The sequence below is a fragment of the Halichoerus grypus genome, chromosome 8 (assembly GCF_964656455.1).
Source record: "Halichoerus grypus chromosome 8, mHalGry1.hap1.1, whole genome shotgun sequence".
Taxonomy (NCBI): Eukaryota; Metazoa; Chordata; class Mammalia; order Carnivora; family Phocidae; genus Halichoerus; species Halichoerus grypus.
Genome location: NC_135719.1, coordinates 112,216,464 through 112,240,499, shown reverse-complemented (window position 1 = coordinate 112,240,499; position 24,036 = coordinate 112,216,464). Strand labels below are relative to the sequence as shown.

Here is a 24,036-nt window from a genome sequence, read left to right as displayed (position 1 = left end):
TTTAATTTAGTTCTTAAATATTCCATTGTGTAATGAAATAAACAGCAGCTGTAGGATGTTTCCAGTGGATTCATTTAAAATTGGACAAGAGGGAAAAAATTGCTACATTTTTAAGGATCTTATTTTCCAAATATACAGAGATATGGTTCTTTATCCATAAGCCAAAAAATCATAACTAAAAGATGTAACTGGTACTGAGCTCCTGTAACACACATCAAGAAACGGGCTGAAATTCCTGAATAAATCTGGGAATTGAAGGTGGGGGAGGGGAGGATTCCAAGTACAGTGGATAAAATTGAGGACAGTTAAAACTGAAATACACTATCCACATATTGGGCATTTACCTCCCACAGGCCATGTGACATACGTTTTATGTGAGCAAATGATGTTTAGACGAATTCCAATGCATCGATATATATTCTCATGTGCAGTTATTTATACAAACTACCAGATTGTTCTAGCCATTACTGAAACACATTTTCAAATTTATACTGGAAAGCTTCACATGACTTATGGAGATGAAATTATTTTCCCAGTCTTTTAAAACCTGTATTGATTTATATGGAGACTACATGTAGAGAGTTGGCAAGTCAATACAGTATGTTGACTTTGTGTAATCTGCACATGGTAGCCTGAGGATTAAGTTAAATAATCAGGTAAGTAGGTATATACTGCTCAGTCTCTTTAGAATTCATAGTAATGAAATTCATCAAGGCCAAGGGGACTCATAATCATTTTCTAACATCATTAGTTCAGAGATGGTTTTGCAGCTATTTGTATTAAAAGAAAAAAAGTTTTCGTGTTTCTTTCCTCCATCTTTCCACACTCCCCCTCCCATTTCAGTCCCTGTAAATCTAAATTAAGAAGCACCCAGAAATAAGTGTATTGATTTAAGTATCTAACATGCAGTAAAAAATCTACACTTAATAGCCTATAGGAAAGGACATTTGGAATGATCTTGGCAAGATAAAATATAAATTTAGTACTAGAAGGAATAAAATGGTTTTGTGGTTTCACCTTAAGCTTTACTGGATTTGTTTAGTAAATCAGAAGACAAGAAGGGAACTTAAGAAGCCATGCTGACCATCTTACTGTCTTTAAGCAGACAGGGCCTCCAACCAGTACAAAGAAACGTAGACTGTCCTTTGGGATGAAGATCTACTGCCAACCCTACTTTGATTCTGAGAAGTAATGTAACGTTCTATTCGGAAGTACAACAGATATAAGCAAGCAAAACCACCTATACTAACATCACCCTGTATCACAAATCATCAGCTGTTCTCGGGGCCAAAATAATTTGTTTATAAAGTTCTGGGTTTGGGATCATTTTTTTGTGACCTGTAAACTGACCGTGTATTGGCAGCAGTTCACATCTGCTACATAGGAATTTTAGCACTGAATACATTTAAGCCCATAACTACTTTCCCACTTCCCTCTGTGATGTATTGCATATTTTAATACTGTTCTAAACATTTTTCTATAAACTCATCAAGTTGATGTATCCAAAAATGCCAGAGTCAGGGGAAGACCTATTCAATATATATATTTTTTTCTTCATTGTCAACTAATCATGTCCTTTAGCTAAACAGAATTTTCTCTTTGACCTTTATAGGTTTATCAAATGAAAAGAATTTTAACCTCATGGAAATAGAACAATTTTAATATCAATTTTTCACTGGATTCTGATTTTTGGCTTCCAGACAACTGAACACTTTGAGACTATTCTAACATTTCTTTGAAGTCTTTATATAGTCTGATTTTCTCTGCTTAATTACTGAGAGCAATCCTTTACACTCTAAGAAACAATAGATTAAAACTAGATTCCTTACAACCAGTTTTTTTTTTTTCCTTCAATCAGGTTAAAATTAAATGTTCTTGCTACCCAATTTTTGCATCTTTTCTTGGAGACAGGGAACTGAATAGCTCCTATGAGAAACTTTCTATTCGTAGTCATGGCCTTAGTGTGAAAGGCGAGTTTAAAAACAAAGAGATAAAAAGTGTTGAAACTTGTCATCAATTCTAGTGATAATGGAAGAATTTTTATTAAAAAGAGCTTAAGATAGTCCTAGTAATAAATGAAATTATGTTGGCAGCCTGAGAAGATGGGTAGAAATTCACATAGCTAGGAAAAGAACAAAATTTGTGCACCGGTAAATCTGTAAGACAAATTTGGATTCCTGTAGCTCCTTTCATACCAAAGTGACTTCAGAATATATTGAAAAATGAAAAGTTTACTGATGTAGATTCCCAAGTGAATTCACTTGGCACAGTTTACCTTGACTGTGAATTCATCTGACTCTGATAAGTCAACTAAATTCTCTCATCCCTGCTATCTTCATTTCTCAAATTCTATGCTGGCTACTAATGTCCCCAGTAACTAATAATAAAACTGACGTCTAGTGATTAATTATGAGTATACAAATCTTCCCATCAACCTATGGTATCCAGCATCACCACGTTCCCCATTGAGATTTAATTTTCACTGACAATCCTCAATAGTATAAATGGTAGTTTTGTGATCAATAATGAATTTTTTAGGAAGTTTCTTTAAAATAGTTTACATTTCTTGCAAGGCACAGTACTCTAGTATATTATCTTAAAACATTAGACCCATTGGCCAAATAAATGAAGACTGAGCAGTGAATTCAAAAGAAGACAGATTAACCAGAAAAGTGTAAAATGTAATTGGTCACATTTCAGATTTAGGTAAGGTCGGGTCCATGATGCATATTTCCAACTAGTCATAAATTCATAGTGATGTACTGTAGTAGAAATGAAAGCTTTCCTCTAATAAATCTATGAAACTGATTCCAAATACATTAAAACAATGCGTGTACTAGAAGAATGGAGATTTGGTGCAAAACACTTCAAAACCATAACCAGGTTTATCTTAAACCTGGTTTCTCACCTAAAATCTCAGCCAGGTAAAGCAGTTGAACATCTGCATGTTTCACAAGGCAAGAGAGCTGAGGGAACCCGTTAGGAGACACCAATTCCAGCATCACTGTGACTGTGGAATATTCTGTAGGTAACCCTTAGCCCACCAATTTCTGGTGTATGCAGGAGTCTATGCATTGGGTGGAAGAGCAAAAGGGGGCTCCTCGTAATTCTCTCTTTCCTTTTCATTTCAAAATTGAAGTACCCTGAGGAGGTATACATGGCAGCAAGAAAGCATCTCACCTCAACAACTGGACTCAAATGAAAACAGAATCTATTCAACAAGACAGGACACCTTTTGCTAAACTTATCAACACTTTACAGAGACTTCAAAGAGCAATGGTTATTTTTGTATATGTAATCAGACAGCAAAATATTCTGCTGTACTTTTATATATTTAGTTCGCTGAGAAAACTGTAAGAAAGCAGAGATACCTTCCTCTCATTCAAATAAGAATCTTATATAACTAAATCAATAATACGATCATCCCCATCCCCTTTTCCAGAACCTCTTCTCAGAAACCTCAGTCCTCCCAGCCTCCTATTTCATGTTCCATCTACACTGAGCTTTCTGTTCCTTGAGCCTTCCGTGCTTTCTCTCACCTCCCAGCCCCCTACACATGTTGTTTTCACAGTCTGTAACATTCCTCTCTTCTCCTTGCCTGGATATTCCTACTTGATTTTCATGTCTTACATTAAATGAAACTTCCTCCACAAAGCCTTCCAAGACCCTTCCACACTAGTTTAGGAATCTGTGGGGTTTGGGGGTAGGTGTCAGCAAATAGAAAGTTTGGAATTAACCAACAGCTAAGTTAAGGAGCCAAGCAAGAATGGAAATCAAATACCTTCTTTTTTACGCATTAAAGTGGAGTTGGAGAACCCAACTTGCACCTGCGGACAAGAGGCCTTGCTGAGATTTCAATGCTGAATTAGACACTTACTGCCAGCTGGACAACTGCAGAACTCCCCAAGGGGGCTTACTCCTAGGCAATTTATAGCACCAAGGGCCACAAAATGTGTTTTCCTAAAAGCAGGCTGATTTAGAGAGAAATTGAGGAAGAGAGAGGGACTCAACTATGCATATCCCCAAGAGGAGCTGGAAGAGAAGCTAGGAGTTTCTGGATAAGAGAGCTAGGGTTATACATGTGGAACCTGTGAGTGGGACTCCCTCCTCATGAAAAAAGGGAACTGAACATTCTTCCCCAACAATATATACTGGGGAGGAGCCCCTTATAATCCTTGGGCACTCTGGATAAGACTACATGTTTAGTTGCCTGTTTCCCCCACTAGACCTTCAGTCCCACAAATTCATGAAGAATCATTGCTGCTTTGCTCACTAGTTATCTTGGGGCATAGAGCAGGCACTTATCACGCGCATACACCCCAAAAGAACTGACCAGTCAATTAATGACACATTTTTCTGTTCATCCTAAAGGAAATCTTCTATTTGCTAACATTGAGATGAACAAGTTACTTGAATAAGGACCACTTACAGAGTTATAATGCCTAGGAGTCTTCAAATAGGTTGGGGGAAAAAAAAAAATCTAAGACCTTTAAAAGCCTGTAGAAAGACCATAGATAATCTTATTTTATGGGAACCGTATTGAGTCTTAGGTTGGTTATGCTCACAATTTGTGGCTGAAGCAAAGGACAAAGCAGAAAAAGTGGGGCAAGAAGGTGGGGGAGGTAAGACAGGAAAAAAAGGATCAATGCCTGAAAGGCATAAAATACATAGCAGAGATTACAAAAGCTCTCAACTGAATATTTTTTAAATATACCAAATCAGTTAAAAATTGTTAGCGTAGAGACTATTTCTATTCGACAACTCACAAAAATAAATAAATTAATTAATTAGTTAAAAAAATTTCCAAGTTACGTGTCCTCAGTTCTCCAGGAGACATAGAATAGCTTTAAAAACAGCAGGTCAATCTGTAGGAAGTAATAACAAGTGTTGGCAAAGATGGGGTCAAACTGGAACCCTTATACACTGCAGGTGGGAATGTAAATTGGTGTAGCCAGTTCCTCAAAAGTTAAGCATTATGCTACCATGTGGCCCAGAAATTCCACTCTTAGGTCTATATCCATGAGAACTGAAAATACATTTCCATGCAAAAACTTGTATGTGAATGTAGTTTACAGTAGCATTATTCATAATAGCTAAAGACTGGCAACAACCAAAATGTCCATCAACGATGAATGGATAAACAAAATGTGGTATGTCCATACAGTGGAGTATTATCCAACCACAAAAGGAAATGAAGTGCTGATATATACTACAACATGGATAAACTGAAAAGATTATGCTAAGTGAAAGAAGCCAGTCACAAAGGACCACATATCATATGATTCCATTTCATGAAATGCCCACAATAGGCAAATTCACAGAAACAGAAGTAGATTGGAGGTAGCCAGGGGATGGTTGAGTTGGGGAGAAATGAGAAGTGACAGTTAATAGATAAGGGAGTTGCTTCTGGATGTCATGAAAATGTTCTAAAATTTATTGCGGTAATTGTTGCACAACTTCGTGAATATACTAACAGCCACTGAGTTATACGCTATAAATAGGTGAATTATATAGTCTGTAAATTAGATCTCAATAAAGCTGTTATTTAAAAAAAAAAAAAAGATAAGCAGGCTTTTGGACTGGGACCCCCAGGAACCACTACATCCTGAAATTGGAATGAGTCTGCCTCCGCCGCCTGTAGCAGGTGCTCCTCGCAGCCCACCTTCTTTACAGATTCCCATGGCTGACCTCCCATTCAGCTTTGCTTTATTTATGAGATGATAAGGTTGCAGTAAGCAATTCTGCAAGCAACCTATTCAGTACCACTTTTAAAAACATTAAATGACTGCGTCATCAGAAGAGGCAAAGGAAACCAGCTTACAACAACCAGCTGTGATGAGATGCTTTCCAACAGATACAGAGGTAAAATGCCCTGCAAGTTAGGACCCACATTGGCTCACTCACAGCAGGCAGATTAGCTTTCAAGAAAAGGAAAAACCTGGCATATCTGCTTAGGGTGTTGTGCCCGGGAAACACCTGAATTACTTTCCATCCCTCTCACTGCACTAGGATGTGAGGTGTAAAGCACCTAATAGAAGCCAGCCTTTTAAAAGACATTATCTTCTTTACACCAACCCTATCTGAGATACGGTACTATCCCCATTTTATAGGCAAGGCAATAAACTTAAATTCCAACAGAAACCATCTTTTTTTTTTTTTTTTTTTTTTTAAAGATTTTTATTTATTTATTTGAGAGAGAGAGAATGAGAGAGAGCACATGAGAGGGGGGAGGGTCAGAGGGAGAAGCAGACTCCCTGCCGAGCAGGGAGCCCGATGTGGGACTCGATCCAGGGACTCCAGGATCATGACCTGAGCCGAAGGCAGTCGCTTAACCAACTGAGCCACCCAGGCGCCCTCCAACAGAAACCATCTTAAAGGAAGCCACCACAGGTTGCAGAGTGGTCCGACCCCACAGGCCATGCGGTACCCCCTTCCCCACGTGGCCTCCCTTTCCTGTGCATGGGCAGAGGCAGAAGTGCTTCTGTGAACACTCAAGAACACCCAGGGCAGAAGTTTCCAGTGGCTTTGAACCCACCTCTCTTGCCCCAAGACACCCCTGGCCATTGGATGGATTTGTGGTCTAAGTCCCTAAAGTCAGGAGTAGACAGAAATCCATCCGTCACTCACCAGGACAGATACAAACCTCAACATAATTTGTTTTCCAACGGTTTCAGCTTAAAGTTCTGGTTTGGCATTGGCTTTTTAACAGCTAACAGCTGTAGGCAATTTTCACACAGAATAAAGACATCAATAAGGCAGAGAGTGGAATTTTCTCCCTTATGAATGAATACAGAACAATGAGCTGTCTTCAAGATGTACATGGAGCTGCCACCACACGGGCTCTGGCTTAGGTCTCATTTTGAGTCTGATAGAATACAATTGAAAAGACAGTGGATGTGGGTGCTTTGAGGGTACTAGCTCTGCCCGCCAGCTCCGTTACCACCACGAAGGCCTTCATCTATCAGCGACATCTATCTCTTTAGGCTGACTTTTGGTTTTAAAATACTTTTAAGTGGGAAATAAAACCAAGCCCGTGAATACATCATTATTGCCCTTCTTGATAGCCATCATGGTAGATGATTCACTGCCTCTCCCTGGAAAAGGATTATGTGTCCTCCACCCCCCACCCCCCCAGTGACCTCAGGGCTGTCCATGCAATTTGCAGTGCCAACCTCTACAGAAGAATGATCCATCCTTACTCTGTGAACTCAGGAGTGGCCATGTGATTTTCAATGGCCAAAGAAATGTGGGCAGAAGTGACATGTATCATTTCCAAGCATGAGCTTAGAGCCTGCGAGCATTTTACCATGTCTCTCCTTCCTCTTCCACCAGGCTTGGGTCTTGGATGGAAGATGGTGAGGAACAGAATCACAGCTAGACATGCAGCATTAACAAGTGCTAAGCCACTGCGATACGTAACCACTGAGGTTTTGCTATCACAGGATGAATTACCTGAAGATGACTGAGACAGCCATTAACACAGACCCCCTCCACTTCTCTTCTCACTTTCAATCGCTCCTCACAGCTCACCTCCTCCAGAAAGTCTTCTGTGACTACCCTCCTCATCACCATGTCCTACACCTCACAACACATCTATACACAATCTATGCAGAGGTAGGTTGTGCTTCTTCCTTTAGTGGTGTTATACCTGTATCAGTCCCCTTTTGCTACTGAAACTATCAGCTGTTTAGGAGCAGGTTCTAGTTTTCCATTTTGAACCTCCCGATTAACACCTAGAACAGAGTCTCTGCATGCAGAGGCGGGAGAGGAGAGAGATTTCTTTTTTTTTTTTTTTTTTTTTAAGATTTTATTTATTTATTTCACAGAGAGAGACACAGCAAGACAGGGAACACAAGCAGGGGTGGGGGGGTGGGGGGTGGGAGAGGGAGAAGCAGGCTTCCCACTGAGCAGGGAGCCCGATGCAGGGCTCGATCCCAGGACCCTGGGATCATGACCTGAGCCGAAGGCAGACACTTAACGACTGAGCCACCCAGGTGCCCGAGGAGAGAGATTTCTTAAACACTGAAAATATTCATCAACATCATAAAATACAAACATGCTGCCAAGAGCCATCTCTTCCTTTTCCCAACCAATTTTGGTTGGTAACAGGCCCGTTAATCCACTCAGGAGACCACAACTCAAACATCAGCTTCATAGTACCCTCTCATATTGGCTTATCTCATATGATAAGCTTATAGGTAAATTCTGGTCTAGAAGAGCTGGACTGATCTGATCAGTTCAGATATTACCCCTGGAGGGCAGTAACAAAACCTATGTTACTTTCTTGACCTAAGAGTCATGCAAAATGATAGTACTTTCTAATATCTGTTGAACAGATATAACTGGTCCGATTAGAACTAACTCCATTACAAAATGCCAGTGGTGATAAAGGGAGGATAGAGTACTCATGTAACATTTATTGAGCACCTAATGAGGGTCAGGCATTGGGCCATTCCCACTATGTAAATTCTTCTTAGACACTACATCAAACTAGGAGGAGGCATTATTTTTTTCTCACTTTCCAGAAAACAGGCTTATAGGCTTTTTCCATACTTACACAGATAATAAAGTTGGAACAGTAATTCGAACCAACATCTTCCTAATTCCCATGCCACTACCCTTTAAACTGTGCCATAATATCCCCAAAAACATAGAATGGAAAGAAACATTACTTCAGAAGTGCCTGAAAAGCTAAGCTAAAGAAAGCACTTACATCTTTTGATGCATGGGTCCTACACCAGATACATCTCTCACTTCAGTATAGTGGATTCTAAAATATGATAGGATCTATAAAAAGTTTCCCACAACAGCTATTATTGCAATCCTATCATTAGGATAAATAATTATACTGTACTTACGTAATAATGTCCTTCATCAAAGGATCGAGGACAGGAGGAGGAGTATGACTAATTTTTAAAAAGACATTAATACTATACATTGAGAGTAGGGGTGGAGAAAGCATTAGGGAATTGTAGAAGGTGTGAAGCAGATGAGGGAATTATTTATGCACACAATATAGACTCAGACTGGAATGGGGAAGAATAGAAAGAGCAACTTAGGATGCAGTTCTGCCACATATTTGAAGACCTAAGGGTCTAAATCCCTCCACTTAAAGCAAAGCCCTTCAATGTGGTAATGCTACCCTCTTCTTTCTCTTCCTCCGGAGGCTCAGTGCTCACAGTTGGGGTGCCAATATAAAGGGGTCATTTCACTGAAAAAGGGCCAAGCCCATGGCTAACCAAACCAAACCATGCACATCTCTCCCCCCTCCTGGCTCTCAACCACTGCCAGGAAAGAAGTTGGGGACTCACCACAAGTTCACTGAACATGACATCCAGCTCCTCCACAGGGGGCATGGGTAATGCTGGCTCCATGGTCTGAAGCGCAAAGTTGCTATCGTTTCGCAGCCGATAGGTGATTTCTGGGTGATCATTATTTCGGAAACAGCAGAAGATGAACGAGATCCCCCGTCCACCTCTCTTCCTTGGGGCCATGGCTGAATTCTGTTCTATTTCTTGAAGTGACTAAACTCTGCAAAAAAGAAGACAGGACATGGTTAAGGAAGAAAAAAATGGGTAAGTTTTTTTGTTGTTTTTGTTTGTTTTGTTTTTTAAGTCAGACCAATTCAAGCAGAGACCTCTTCACTGGAGACGGTTGATATGGCCCTGCAGGGCACAGAGAGGACAACCCCAAGTGGATTTGGAGTCCAGCTGGGCAAAGAGCACATCCTTCTATTCACTTGTTGAATGTTTCCTGTGACCAACTGCTGAGCAAACAGTACAACCCTACCCCTGCATGACACAGCATATGCCCCCAATCGCACTGGGCTACTGGCCATTCTTTGCCTATCACATGCTCTTTCTTGCCAATCCGTCTTGCTCTTTAACTTCCCTGCTAGAATGACCTTCTCTTCCTCACCCCTAGGAATCTAGGATTTCTTACCCTTTAAAGTTTGATATCAATTTCTTCTTTTCTACCTTCCCAAAGTAGAATTAATGATACGTATGCTGAGGCATATCTATTCATTCCAGCTCATATCACATTCTAAGTTCCTCAAGAGAGTACGTTCCTGTTAGACCATGATTAACTCCAAGTCAAGGGAAGGAACTGTACATCAAGCAAATTGTTGGAACTCATGCCCTGCACAGTGCCAGGAAGGAAGGAGGCACTCAGTTACTGTTTATCATGTTGAATAATTTAAATTCATAACAAAGGAAGAGTGACTTCACATGAACTAGAAGAATCAGAGATTTTCAAACAGAAAAGATCAAATGAGTTCACCAATAAGGACATAGTTATAGTATATTCACATAATAGAACACTGTGTACTCATTTAAAAACAAGGCATCTGTACATGTAGATATGGAAACATGTTCAAGATGCTGTATGATATATATACTACAAGATTATGTTTTAAAGAATGTATATACGTACTTATGAATATATATAAGAAAAGGCTAATAATAGCAGTAGTCTGTAAAATAAAAATAGGGGACTGGAGAACTATTCCTTTTCATTTTGTACACTTTTGAATTTGAATTTCTACCACAAAATTAGATTTTTAATGATTATATAGTTTAAGATTACAATTATATGTACTGCCTTGGGAAAATTCCCAAGTTATACTGTCAAGTGAAAAAAGCAAATCAAAGAATGAATGATGTGTACAACATGATGCCATATGGTTTTTTAAAAACAATCTCATACAATGATACAAACTCCAGTAAAAGTTCTCATAAATAACTAGGATTTGCAAACACTTCTAGAGTCAAGATCCTGCTCACTTAAGGGATAGTGGTCTCAGGAAGCTGGCAATTAGAATGGGAAGGGGAGGGAAATGTTAAGAGCAGCGTGTCCCTCATGTAGCCCTACGTGATGATCCAACCGGCTCTGGAATAAAGACTTGGCTGAGACATCCAATATCCCAATCTGTTGAAGCATACACCTCCTGGCCTAGAGTGTACTTGTGCAAGGCTATAGGAGGCAATACGCAGTACCTGGGATTCCTTTGGCAAATGTGTGTTAATACCTATTATATACCAGGCACTATAAGCACCTAAAGATACATCAGTGAAATGGGTCACTAGGAGCGTATAATCCGGTGAGAAAGTAGTGCACCAAATAGTTGTAACAAAGGTCATATGGCACATCATACCAGTCAGTGCTATGTAATCAAGCATAAAGTCCACTGGGAAGAATCTGGGAATGGTATCTGATGGATGAGTGGAGCTTTGATAGATTATGGAAAGCAGAGCATTTTGGAACAGTGCAAACAAAGGCACGAGGTGGGAAGGCCAAGTTTTTATGCTGGCTCTTCTGTGTAACCCCAAATACAAGGTCCTCCATTAAACCCATCTTTAAACTGTAGATGATGGCAAAGCGTTGAGATTTCCAACAGGCTGCCATTTTTAATACACATTATTTGGAATTCTGCTGTTCAGAGCCTAGTCTGCCAGATACAGACCAAAATGGAAGCAAAATAATCATCCCATGACCCCTCAGTGGCAGTAGACACTTCTGGCCGACCCTCCTTAACTGCTCTAGCACATCACAAATGCGAAAGTAATCCCAACAGCTGCCTGTGTGTGTATGTGATTTTACTAAGCATATTCACACCCATCACTTCATTCCATCATCCTCATTTCACATGTTGGACCTAAGGAGGGACTTGGGAGGGAGTGGGGCAGTTAGGAAGAGAGAAGTTAGAGACTTGCTTTGCTGGGAAACATCAGGAGATGTTGATTGGAGAAGCCTGGTTGGGAATGGGGCAGGGAAGCTTGACAGAGGTCAGGGAACCTGCATGCTTAATCCAACTGGAATCCAATCCCCACCCTCTCCAACCTCCAGGCCATGACCTTGGTTCAGCCTCCCCTTATCTCTCACCAAAATGACTACAAGAGTTCTTCAATTCTTCTCCTTGGCCCATGATTCCCTAGTCTAGGGGTTGACAAACCTTTTCTGTAAAGGGCCAAATAGTAAATATTTTAGGCTTTGTGGACCCTTAAGCCTCTATCACAACTAGTTAACCCTGCCATTTTATTATGAAAGCAACCACAGGCATCTGTAAAAAATGGGCATGCTTATGTGCCAGTAAAACTTTATTGTAGACACTGAAATTTGAATTTTTTTTTTTTTAAGATTTTATTTATCTATTTGACAGAGAGAGAGACAGTGAGAGAGGGAACACAAGCAGGGGGAGTAGGAGAGAAGCAGGCTCCCAGGTGAGCAGGGAACCCCGCCAGGACCCTAGGATCATGACCTGAGCCGAAGGCAGATGCCTAACGACTGAGACACCCAGGTGCCCTGAAATTTGAATTTCATATAACTTTCTCATGTCACAAAATATTTTTTTTTAATTTGTTTTATAGACCATACAAAAATAGGTGGTGTGCCCAAGAAGGCCCATGGGCTGCAAGTCATCAACAACTGCCCTAGTTCATCATATTCATCATTTAATTCATTAACTCAAAAGTTTGTTGAGTCCTGGGGTGCTTAGCTGGCTCAATCGAAGAGCATGAGACTCTTGACCTTGGGGTTGTAAATTTGAGCCCCACACTGGGTGTTAGAGATTACTAAAAATAAATAAATAAACTGTTTTTATTTTATTTCTTATTTTTTTTAATGTTATGTTAGTCACCACACAGTATATCATTAGTTTTTGATGTAGTGTTCCATGATTCATTGTTTGCATATAACACCCAGTGCTAATAAACTGTTTCTAAAAAAAAGCTTGTTTAGTACTGATTATGTGCCAAACACTGTGCTAAGCACTAAGAAAAGAGGGACAAAAATGAGATGATGTACCCTTCAGGGAGTTTTAGAAAAATTGTTTGTTTGGGAAAAGGCATGGAAAAAAAACAAGTAAACTAAACTATATTAATTTTAATTAGTGTTACAGGGGATACAAGAAAAAAGTGAAAGAAAATGGTAGGATGCTGGTGGTGGTGGTGGAGACAGCGACTTTCAATACTGTTTAATACTGTTTAATACTGTTTTAATACTGTTTCAATACTGTTTAATACTGATCATGGACAGCCTTTCCAAAGAGAGGGCATTTAAGCTGAGACCTAATGGATAAATGGAACTAGCCCTGCAAAGTGTTGGGGGAAGAGGACTCCAGGCAGAAGGAGTGTATGCAGAAGCCCAGAGCAAGTGGGGAACTTGGCACCTCTGAGTCAGGGGAGGAAGACCAGTGTGGCGGGGGCATAATGAGTAATGGCAGTATTAAGAGAGAAAAAGCTGGAGAGGGTAGGAGCCCAGACCCCAGGGCCTTGTCCACCGGAGGGAGGAGTCTGGGATTTATTCTCAGCACATCATAAATCTGACTGTGTCACTCAGCTCTGCAGTGTCTCCTGGATACAGTCCAGCTTCTGGCACGGACCATAAGATCCTCCATGGCCTAGCCCTTGCCTACTTTATTTTCTACCCTTGCCTTCCAATATCATGAACACTGCCCACTCACATGCCCCCCACACACCTGTGTATGTATAGAAATCATACCTTGACAGGAGTCACACTTCTGAGCCCACACATCCATAGCTCCCTCAGCTTAGAGTGCTCTTTTCCTTCTGTACCTAACCATCTTCCACTCACCATTCAAGACCCACTCAAATACTACTATTTTAATGGGCCTTAGGTTTCCCAGAAATGGTCACACATTTCTTTTCACAGCCCAAGCACCATATACATAGTTGAGTGTTTTTTGGTTGTCTAGATTTTTTTTTTTAATTCTTGTCTGTTTTCCCCACTGGACTATGAGATCCTGAAGACAAGGGACTAGGTTTCATTCAGTCCCTGGCACATGGTATATTCTCTATAAATGTTTGTTGAATGCAAAGACATAAATGCCTAAGTGAACAGATGGTCTCGTGTCTGAACTTCAGGGTTGTGTGACTGGGTGTGCTTCCCACAGTTGCCTGCAGATCTGTTTTTCAGAAATGCCAAGACATGTAAAGTCAATCATACCGCCAAGTGCTCCTTAGCCACTTGTCAAGCTTTCTGATGCTGACAGGAGCCTCACAGACTTCATCCTCCGGGTATCTGCAGCTTCCCTTGAGCAAGGAGCTTCTTTCTGGCTGAACTAGCTGGTGCCTGGTTTTTCCACCCACCCTCAAAAGTAAGCTCTATGGGAAACAGACCCACTGATAGAATCTTTTCCCATTCCTTACACTCAATAAACACTTTGCCCAAGAAAGTATTCACTTCCTCAGCTATCACAGCTGAACCTTAGTAAGCCAGACACAGTATTAGGTGCTGGAGACAAAGACGAAGAAAATTCACAGATTCAGGGAGATCACGGCCTAGTGAGGACATTCAGGGAGCAGCTAAGTTGCTAACTCTGTCCAATCAAGAGGGAATGCTGTTACTGAAACCTGGGGCCTATGCTTCCACATCTTGGCCCCTTTTTAATCAGATCAGCCTGAGGGAAAGGACTAATTCCACCATGACAGCTGGGCCCTCAACCAGAACACATCTTCTAATCTCAGCTTCTGGCACCATCGCAGAGGGGAAGAAGTCACTTCTGGGACATCCAAAATGCAATCCATCTATAACATTACAGATGACTATTGCTATGCCGTGCACAAGGAAGCAATTAAAAAGCTACTTAAGATTCTGGAGCAGGTGCATTTTGCTTAGCAAAGAATAAGAAATTTAATCCATCTGCGGCCTAGCTCGAAGTCAGAGTCATTTGTACTGCTCTTTAACAAAACAAACAAGACTCTCAATGTGGTAACAGTCAAAAAATGAGGGCCAAATTTTCGGGAATATAGATATGATGATCGTGATGATATAAAACATTGGAGAACTCACAGTCTCCGAGAAAACCCTCCTTAACACTTTTTTTTGATAATGCCAAGTCAGAACACATATGGGATACGTAAGGTTTGTTTCCCACAAAGCAACACAATATTGGTACCTAATGTATGGCGTAAACTTGGAAATCATGTTGACAAAAAAAGACGCATACATCTTTCTAATTGCTTCATCAGGGACTTTTGCCACACATTGATAAGATGTCTGTCCAGACTGAGGGATACGCTCACTGGTTAAGTTATCAAGGTTCTCCTCTAACCAAAGTGGTTCCAGGGAAACAACTTAGATCCTGCCGGAAGGGAGACAAGGAGAGACTGTGAGTTCCCACCAGTCACCAACTTGGTTAGACAGTTGAGAGTTTCTGCATGTACTTGCCAACTGTGGTGGGGGACCATGTATACCATGACCCACTTCTATTTTTTTTTAATCAAGACAGTTCACATTTAATTCTCCAATTATAATTTCAATACTAAAATATGTCATTGTTTCTGCATTGTAAATGGTCTCTGGACTTTCTAAAACAATGTCACAGACATAAAAAGAGGAACAAGCAAAAAAAAAAAAAAAAAAATGTATGCCCTCAGAGCCACTTTAAAGAGAATGGTTGGGGAACCCTCCATTTTAACTGCCATACCTATTGTTTTCAGAGCTGCTGCTTGCCCCACATTTTGCAATTTTCCAAAGGGCCCTGACATGCACTTTTGTTTTCAACAACAGATAACATTAAGTCAAATTCTCTTATCAAGAAGAATGTGAAAAGAAAAAAAACTGCTTTGCTTCTTTCCTTGGTCATCTCTCTCCCCTCTCACATTCCTCACGTCTGGTTTCATTTCCCAAGCACACCAGATGCCAAATACTATTTGGAGCTTTAAAAAAATCATGGGATACAGTCTAAAGGTTGTAGGAGGAACGTTTGAAAGGGGATGTGTTTTCCCCGCAAGTTTCAACATCCTCTCCACCAGGAAACGGAAAGGGCGTTTCTCAGTAAGTGTGTCCAGCCGAGGGCCAGCCGTTTCCACACACTCCGTCCCAAAAGGATGTTCTAACGGGGCACTTCTGGAAGTGGCTTTTGGAAATACACCCTGCAGTCAGTCCCCTCAGCCCACTGACTTTCCTGAGGAAAGAGGAAAACAATACGGGCACCCCACCATTGACAGGAAGACCAAAACCCAAACATTCAAAAAAGCCACGGGCACCCTGAAGATACTCTCTGACCCACTGCCTAAAGCAGGAGAGTGAACGCAAAGCACACCCCCTCCTCTGTGCCCACTCTACAGTGGTGCAGGCGGGGGGTGTGTACAAAGTGGAAGCCAAAACTTGTCCCAATCCTTCCCCACTTCCTCCCTAGATAAGGGAGGAAGGAACCCAAGTGAAGTCCATGCACACCCTCAAGCCAGCCCAAGCCTCAACCAGCACATAATTAAGCCTTTCTTCCAAGCCCAAGTCACAGACTCCTGCCAGAAAACACCCCCTGTTCATGTAAAGAGCAAAGGAGGGGACCTCCAGATTTCACCCTAAAAGCTGCCAATGACTCTTCTGTCATGACTCAATACTTTAACCATGGGTTTAGGCCATAAATCCCTAAAGCCAATACAACCCGGTTCTCGAGTTAGGAAGTATGTGTTGTTCACGTGACAGAAACCAGTCTGGAAGCCAGGACATCTCTTCTTGATCATCTGGGAGAAGGGCCAAACCAAAAGTGTCACTGGAGCTCCCCACCAAAGAAAGCACAGCCTTGCCAGACAGCCTGTGTGCCCTTGGGCCTGTGGACCTGTTGCTAGTCTGTGAGTTAAGTCAATAAACAAATTTAAGCTGAAGCCGAAAGAAATGAAAATCGTTTTCCCCCTTTAGGTTTCTCTCTTCAGTGCCACTAAGGGATCCACTTAACTTGTACAAAGACAAATTTAAAGGAGGGGTTACACAAACGTAGGAAGCTACAACTCAGTGGCCGGTTGTCACATCAAAGCTCTCACTCTTCCAATGGGCCAAGTTTTGTTCTTTAACAAACATGTAAAACAAGCAACTTTCCTGAATCACCCAGCAGCTCTTTCAGGAAGACCAGGAGAGTGAGACATCACAGTCACCAGAGGAGAATACCTGTATGTTGCAAGACACCAACAACTGCCTGTACCCTACCTGCTCTGGTCCTCTGCTGACCCCACCGAAGTGACCCCTGAAGTCAGAGTCTTCACGGCAACAGGCAGATGCGGTGCCTCTTAAAAGGCCTCCCCCACTGCAATGACCACACATCAGGTACGTGAGGTCTCAGACCTTCCCAAACAAGTAGCCAACACTTTGGTGCTATCCACAACCAAAAATGTAAGGGATTAAAAGATAGTGCCTAAAAACAAGTAGATTATTACTCATTTTTTGGAACCTTCTCACAATTGAAATAATTCTGGCAAATCCTGAGAAAGAAGAAGTTGGGTATATACTTAGTTTGAACAACTTATGTGTTCCAGATCTTCAAGTAAAGCTGAATAGGACTTAGAGAAGATAAACTGGAGGTACTCTGGGCCAAGGACTTGCCATGTCACCTTCACAGTAATATAAGTCCCTCTCCCCAGTGAGGACCTAACACATGGTCTCTTGGGAAAGTGAACTCTGCTACTGACCCTCACAGCCCCCAAACCAGAGGCTATTCGATCTTATTCCCTCTCAAATATCATAACTACATTTTATCATCAAGGTATTTTATTGCCAAGTGGGTATAATTTTTACTTGTACACAGGCCTTTATGGAGAAGAATGTCCACTGGCATCCTAGGTAAACTACAGTTCTCTGGACTGAAAATGAAGAAATAAAAGCTTGCCTACAGGACTTTTTATGTTCATGTTTACTGAAAGAAAATTATAACTCACTAATTACCTTCCTCTGTTCATGTTCTTCTGACTACTTTTATGCCAAGATTAATAGAATTGCAACAAGAGAAAATGAAACACCATGTGGAACAAAAGTTCTTGGTTAAACTTAGCCTCATTGTCTGGTAACTATTAAGAAAGCCCCATCTTTCTCATGGAAAATGTCTGTGCTTTTCAGTTAGGGTAAAACTAATGAACAGACGCAACATGACACACAGGCAGCCGTGGAGACCTGACCCGGGTTCAAATAGCAGCTCACTCACTTCTCTCCTGGAGGAACTGTAGGAAAGACTTCAACATCCTAAAGTCCTCTATAAATGTTTGATGGATTTTAAGTGGACGTTACAAAGGGAAGTGAGAACTACATTAAAAAGTTGGAAGGAGGATTTATATTTGCTAACTACTGTTTGGTGGAAATGTGTTAACCAGATTCCTTTCTCTGACATTCCTGTGTGTATCAGCAGAACAAATTCCTGGAATGAGGCTGGTTTAATCTCTACAGGGCGGTTGTCATCACTAAATCAAGGGCTCTGCAGGTTAGTCAGCTTATCTGCGAATTGTGGGAAATTCTCTGAGAGTTTTAGGGGCAATGTGGGAAAAGGCACTTTAAAAAAGTCTTAGCTTTCCTGTATATTTTGAAGCATTCGACAGATTAGTATTTCAATCCAACCATTTACCCAAGAGCTACCACACAGCACACCCCACTTAGTCACTGCAAGGACGCTGACATTGGCAACACCGACCCGATTCCCCTTCACATTTTACTCAGGCACTATCCTCACCTACTTATTATTCTACTTTGTACATCTGAAGGCATCTTTCTATCCATGAAAGTCTTGGGAATTGACCACCACACTAGACAACCTACTGCAAACACCCGGAGCCACAGGCTTTCACACTTTTGCCTCAGAAAGGTCATTCTGAACATGTGTGGACATGGCCACCATTTGCCATTACAAATGTAAAGAATGTTTATAGAAAGCTAGGTCCATGGTGATTCCTGGGTTTAAAATTACAGTGTGGTGAGTTGTTTACTAGATCCTGAATCTCTCCACAATGCCTGCTACTCAGAGGGGTTCATTTTGGGCAAGGCCAGCACCACACCTATGCTCAGGCTATTACTAATGAGTCCTGCGCATGACAAGGCGAGGAGAAGCCACCCAGAAACAAGAAGGGCAGATGACGGAGGCACATTATGAAAACTGGAACTCCCTTCGAAAGTACCACCCTGCCCTTCATAAAAATTCTACCTACAAATTTTACATCATAAATCTTCAAGAGAGGCTCATGAAAAGATGATGGTAAAAGCTTCAACTGGATGCAAGTTCAGGTGTAGAAATAAGGCAGTAAAGAGGCATTCCGGCCCCCACCTGTTTGAGAGGTTGTGTGGCTCTAGTGGGTGCTGCTTCTTCAATCCAACCTGCCCCAGCCCTTCATGGGAGACACACATACCCTCTAACGACTGGAAGTGAAGGCATTACTTTGTCATATCAGCCTATAAAACTAACTTCCAAAGCACACAGCACTAAAAAGACCAAGAGAAATGAAGCTTCAACATGGGATTTCCCCAGTCTCTCTTCATGTTGGGAACCTCCATAAACAGATATACAACCCTCCAAAATCAGAACAAACTTTTTCTTAATGGAGGCGGGGGGGGGGGGGGTGCGCACCTCAGCCCCACAATGAGCAATCTAATAATCTGTGGCTGGGAAAGTCAATTGTATCGCCTCAATGGAATGCAAAATGGCAATATCTATTGTTGTTTTTAATGTACTGGCCCTCTGATCCACATCTAAGAATTCCTAGATTCCATATATAGGGATGAACCTACAGATATACTCACACATGAGTACAGAGATATATTAACAAAGATATTCACTACAACGCTGTAACAGAAAACCCATTCATCATTTGTAATAGAGAATCATCTATGTGTCCTTCAACAGGTGGATGTTTTAATAAATGTTGGTGCACCCGCAATATAAAAACACTGGTTCTCGGGACGCCTGGGTGGCTTAGTCGGCTAAGCGTCCAACTCTTGATTTCAGCTCAGGTCATCATTTCAGGGTTGTGAGATCGAGCTCCACACCTGGTGTGGAGCCTGCTTAAGATTCTCTCTCCTTCCGCCCCTCCTCCCCACCCAATAAAAAAACAAACCAGCAAACAAACAAAACCACTGGTTCTCATACTCCGATGCCCGGGCATTATTTACTCCATACCAATTACATCAGATTTTCTGGTATTGGGGGCTCATAGTGATTCCAATGTACAGATAAGTTTGTGAACCAGTGCTACAGAATCCTATGCCCAGGTTCAAAGAATGTCCTAGGTCTGTGAATACTGACATGGGAAAGATCTAACATGCTAAAGGAGGTAAAAAAGAGAAAGAAATCAAGCTGCATAGCAAAACATATGTATCACCATTTATGTTAAAACTAAAACAAAACTGTATTTGTAACAATACACAAACATCTATATATGTGAACGCATAGAAATCCTTCCAGAATTGGAAATATAAACTGTAAAGTTGTTAAAGAATTTAGTAGCCAAATGCTTGGCACATGGAAGACGCTCAGTAAATAGTGGCTCTTATTTCCATGTGCATCTAAGTTTTTGGAACCTGTAGTTTCACATGGATAACGAACTCTTATAAGCACATCATATAGTATTCTACTGAAACTAGAAAGTTTGCAAGCCTTCCCAATAACCCCATTAAAATTCTAAGTATACACCTGAATAACTCATTAGTCTTATTTAAAATTACAGCTTGCTTTGTGCATACTTGAAACCCATGCCCAAAAATGCAGACAGCTTCACTGTCGATATTATATTGATTTGTAGATCCACCAAAATGGCCCATTTCAAAGTTGTTCTACATCAGCCAACAAATCTAAAAACTTCAATGTAATGTTGGGGTGCCTGGGTGGCTCAGTCGGTTAAGCGGCTGCCTTCGGCTCAGGTCATGATCCCAGGGTCCTGGGATCGAGTCCCGCATTGGGCTCCCTGCTCGGCAGGGAGCCTGCTTCTCCCTCTCCCTCTGCCTGCCTCTTTACCTACTTGTGCTATCTCTCTGTCAAATAAATAAATAAAATCTTAAAAAAAAAATAAATAAATAAAAACTTCAATGTAATGCTAGATGCAACCTTGATGAACACAGAGAGGAAGAATACTCCCAAGTCTGCAGGTACCAGCCACAGGGATGACAATGTGACAAACTTTTAAAAAATGTTTTGGGGGCGCCTGGGTGGCTCAGTCGTTAAGCGTCTGCCCTCAGCTCAGGTCATGATCCCAGGGTCCTGGGATCGAGCCCCGCATCGGGCTCCCTGCTCGGCGGGAAGCCTGCTTCTCCCTCTCCCACTCCCCCTACTTGTGCTCTCTCTCTCGCTGTGTCTCTCTCTGTCAAATAAATAAATAAAATCTTTAAAAAAAAAAAAAAAAAAAAAAATGTTTTGTTTCATCTTAAATTTTGCAGATCCCAAGAGGCAATTAGTGGAGAATTTCTGGGTTCACTAAAGCCATTACGTTGGAAGTTCTTCAACTGGTCACAGGGCCAGTTTAAAAATAAAGTTGGGAAGTTCTACTATTGGCTCTTTTTATCTGTCTCTGTTTCACTTATACTTCTATTGTGGATCAGAAATTATAAGGGCATCACAAATATGGCCCAGAACAAGAGGCTTAAGGATGCTCATACATGGAATGAAACTTAGTACTTGGTACAGTCTTACGATGCAATCAAATATATTTAAAACTATATTTTTATAAAAGGGAATTCAGTACAATTTTCAAAATTCTTCTCTATTTTAGGAAATTTTAAAAAGGTATGCATCATCCACATTTACTTGGGCACTAAATGTTTGACTACAACAGCTTTAAAGCTGGCTTCCAACAATTTTTTCCCAAATACATGCCCCTGAGGTTCTATCTTTAAAAGGTGAAAAGTTTAGGGTCCTTTTTTTTTTTTTTTTTAAGATTTTATTTATTTGAGAGAGAGCGAGCAAGCATGAGCTGAGGGAACAGGAGAGGGAGAAGCAGAAGCAGATTCCCTGCCGAGCGGGGAGCCTGACATAGGGCTCGATCCCAGGATCCTGAGATCATGACCTGAGCCGAAGCCAGAGGCTTAACTGACTGAGCTACCCAGGCAACCGTGGGGACCTCTTTATCAATCATTAAAAAGTCACCACAGTGTTTATAGAACCAAATGAAAACACGGTGATTTCATAAATTCATAAAAGGCAAGAGATGGTCTTTCCTGAACCAAGATTTTATCAAGGAATTTTATGAAATTGAGTTCCGAATGCTGACAATAGTCCTACAAGATAAGATTCTAATTATTTCCTCGCTACATCTTCCAAAGTTTATGTAATTGAAACCTGATTCCTTCAAATATCACTAAATATTCATTGCAAACAGCTGGAGAGGAAATCTATGATTCTGAGAACTGCAAAATGATTACCGGTATACTGGTATCCGTCCCAGTGAACCAAAGTTACCATTACTGTGGAAGCAATGCATTGGGCGCATACACTGGAAAATATACACTGGAAAAGGGAAAAGTAAAATGGATTTTTCTGAGATCGTCACAAGATAATAGAAAATAAGTACACACAAATCACAGGACAATGATGACCAGGTATGAACAAATGGTCCAGCATCAGCCAATGTGTTATGCCTATCAAACTCTGGGAAAATATCAAAGACTGAAGGAACTCGATTTGATACCTCTTGAGTTAACAGGGGTTCCTTTGGCAGCACGTGAGTTCCAAGTCACTTCCAGAAATCCCAGATGACCTTGGAAGAGTGGGATAGTGATGCCATTTCAGAAAGTTAAGAAGTCATACAGAGATAAAGTCTTAAGGAAGTACAAAGGAGGCCTGTGATCTCAGAAGAACAGTGTTTTCCTTTTAATATGAACATCAAAACTGCCTAACCTGTACATAATAAAAGCGATGCATAGACCTTGAGGATAGAGACGGGATGGGGAAAGCTGTAAGAGCTAGCAGGCATTACCAAGGACAGGAGAACATGTGTGTTGAGTGAGTGAACTGGTAAACATATATCATCTCTTTTCATAAGCAAAGCTAACAATCCACCAAAATAGAAATAACCAGCAGCTACAATAAAGACTGTTTTCTCATTGGTGATTTCTCTCCATGTGACAAACATCCTTGGGAAGTTATTCACATAGCTTAATGATTCTGAAACTGCATGAGCCGAACATATAGTGAAGAAAGATCTTTACTGAATTTTATTACTACACATGGATTACTACACTCTTGATTTAAACCAGGCCAAAAAAAAAAAAAAAAAGGCCGTTTCACAGTCATCAAGGCGGAAGTGTGAAGGAAGCTGATAATAGACAGTGTGCCCACTCCACCCTACTCTGTAATTTTCTATATAATTAGGTGAGAACAGTAATTGCTTTATTGCATAACTCAAGAAGACTAGACACCAAAGAGACTGCCTCTCTTGCAAAATTTGTTCTAAATGCAATAACAAAAAAAGCTGTTTCAGATTGTTACTTCGGGAGCACCTGGGTGGCTCAGTTGGTTAAGCATCTGCATTGGCTCAGTCATGACCCTGGGGTCGTGGGATCAAGCCACACGTCAGGGAGCCTGTTTCTTCCTCTCCCTCTGCCCCTCCCCCTGCTCACACTCTCTCTTGCTCTCTCTCTCTCTCTCTCTCATAAATAAAATCTTAAAAAAAAAATGGTTACTTTGACTTATATACAAAGCCTGGAGTAGTTGGACTGAGGATAATATTTGTACTTCATATTCTGAGAAATATTGTTAAACAGCCAAAAGTCATCAAGTGGCTAAAGTCATCAAGAAGCTATCAATATAAGACTGGTTAAATGATGTAGGGTACCTCTGTGTGATGAAATACTATACAACCATTAAAAAGAATGGGAGGGGCGCCTGGGTGGCTCAGTTGGTTGAATGACCAACTCTCGATTTCAGCTCAGCTCATGATCTCAGGGTCGTGAGAACAAGCCCTACGTAGGGCTCCGTGCTCAGCAGGGAGTCTGCTTGAGATTCTCTCACTCCCTCTCCCTCTGCCTCTCCCTAAACTCGTGCTCTCTCTCTCAAATAAATAAGTCTTTAAAAAAAAAAAAAAATAATGGGACACCTCTTCTATCATTAAGAGGTCTAAAGTATATCAGAAGTCCAAGTTGTGGAATCAAAATCAAAATATCACAAATGTAAAAAGGAATATACTTATTTGAACATGCAAAGAAATTGTCTTGCCTGTGATAAAATAAGAGCTACAAAAACCCATTAAGTAACTCCTCCTAGAGAATGAAATAGACACTGGAAAAGGAAGGAAACGTGTTTGTATCTTAGTTCCTTCTATTCTAATGTTA

At 41.0% G+C, this 24,036-nt stretch overlaps 1 protein-coding gene across 4 annotated transcripts in view; it reads right to left on the bottom strand.

Annotated features, from left to right (window-relative positions):
- DAAM1 (dishevelled associated activator of morphogenesis 1) overlaps nt 1-24,036 on the bottom strand; it is a 162,006-nt gene that overhangs the window by 89,789 nt on the left and 48,181 nt on the right. For all 4 annotated transcript variants that reach the window (XM_036115789.2, XM_036115791.2, XM_036115788.2 and 1 more), the window contains one exon: nt 9,312-9,531. In XM_036115789.2, the coding sequence (XP_035971682.1) occupies nt 9,312-9,494 (183 nt within the window). In that variant the 5' untranslated portion in view covers nt 9,495-9,531. The remainder of the gene's footprint in view (nt 1-9,311; nt 9,532-24,036) is intronic.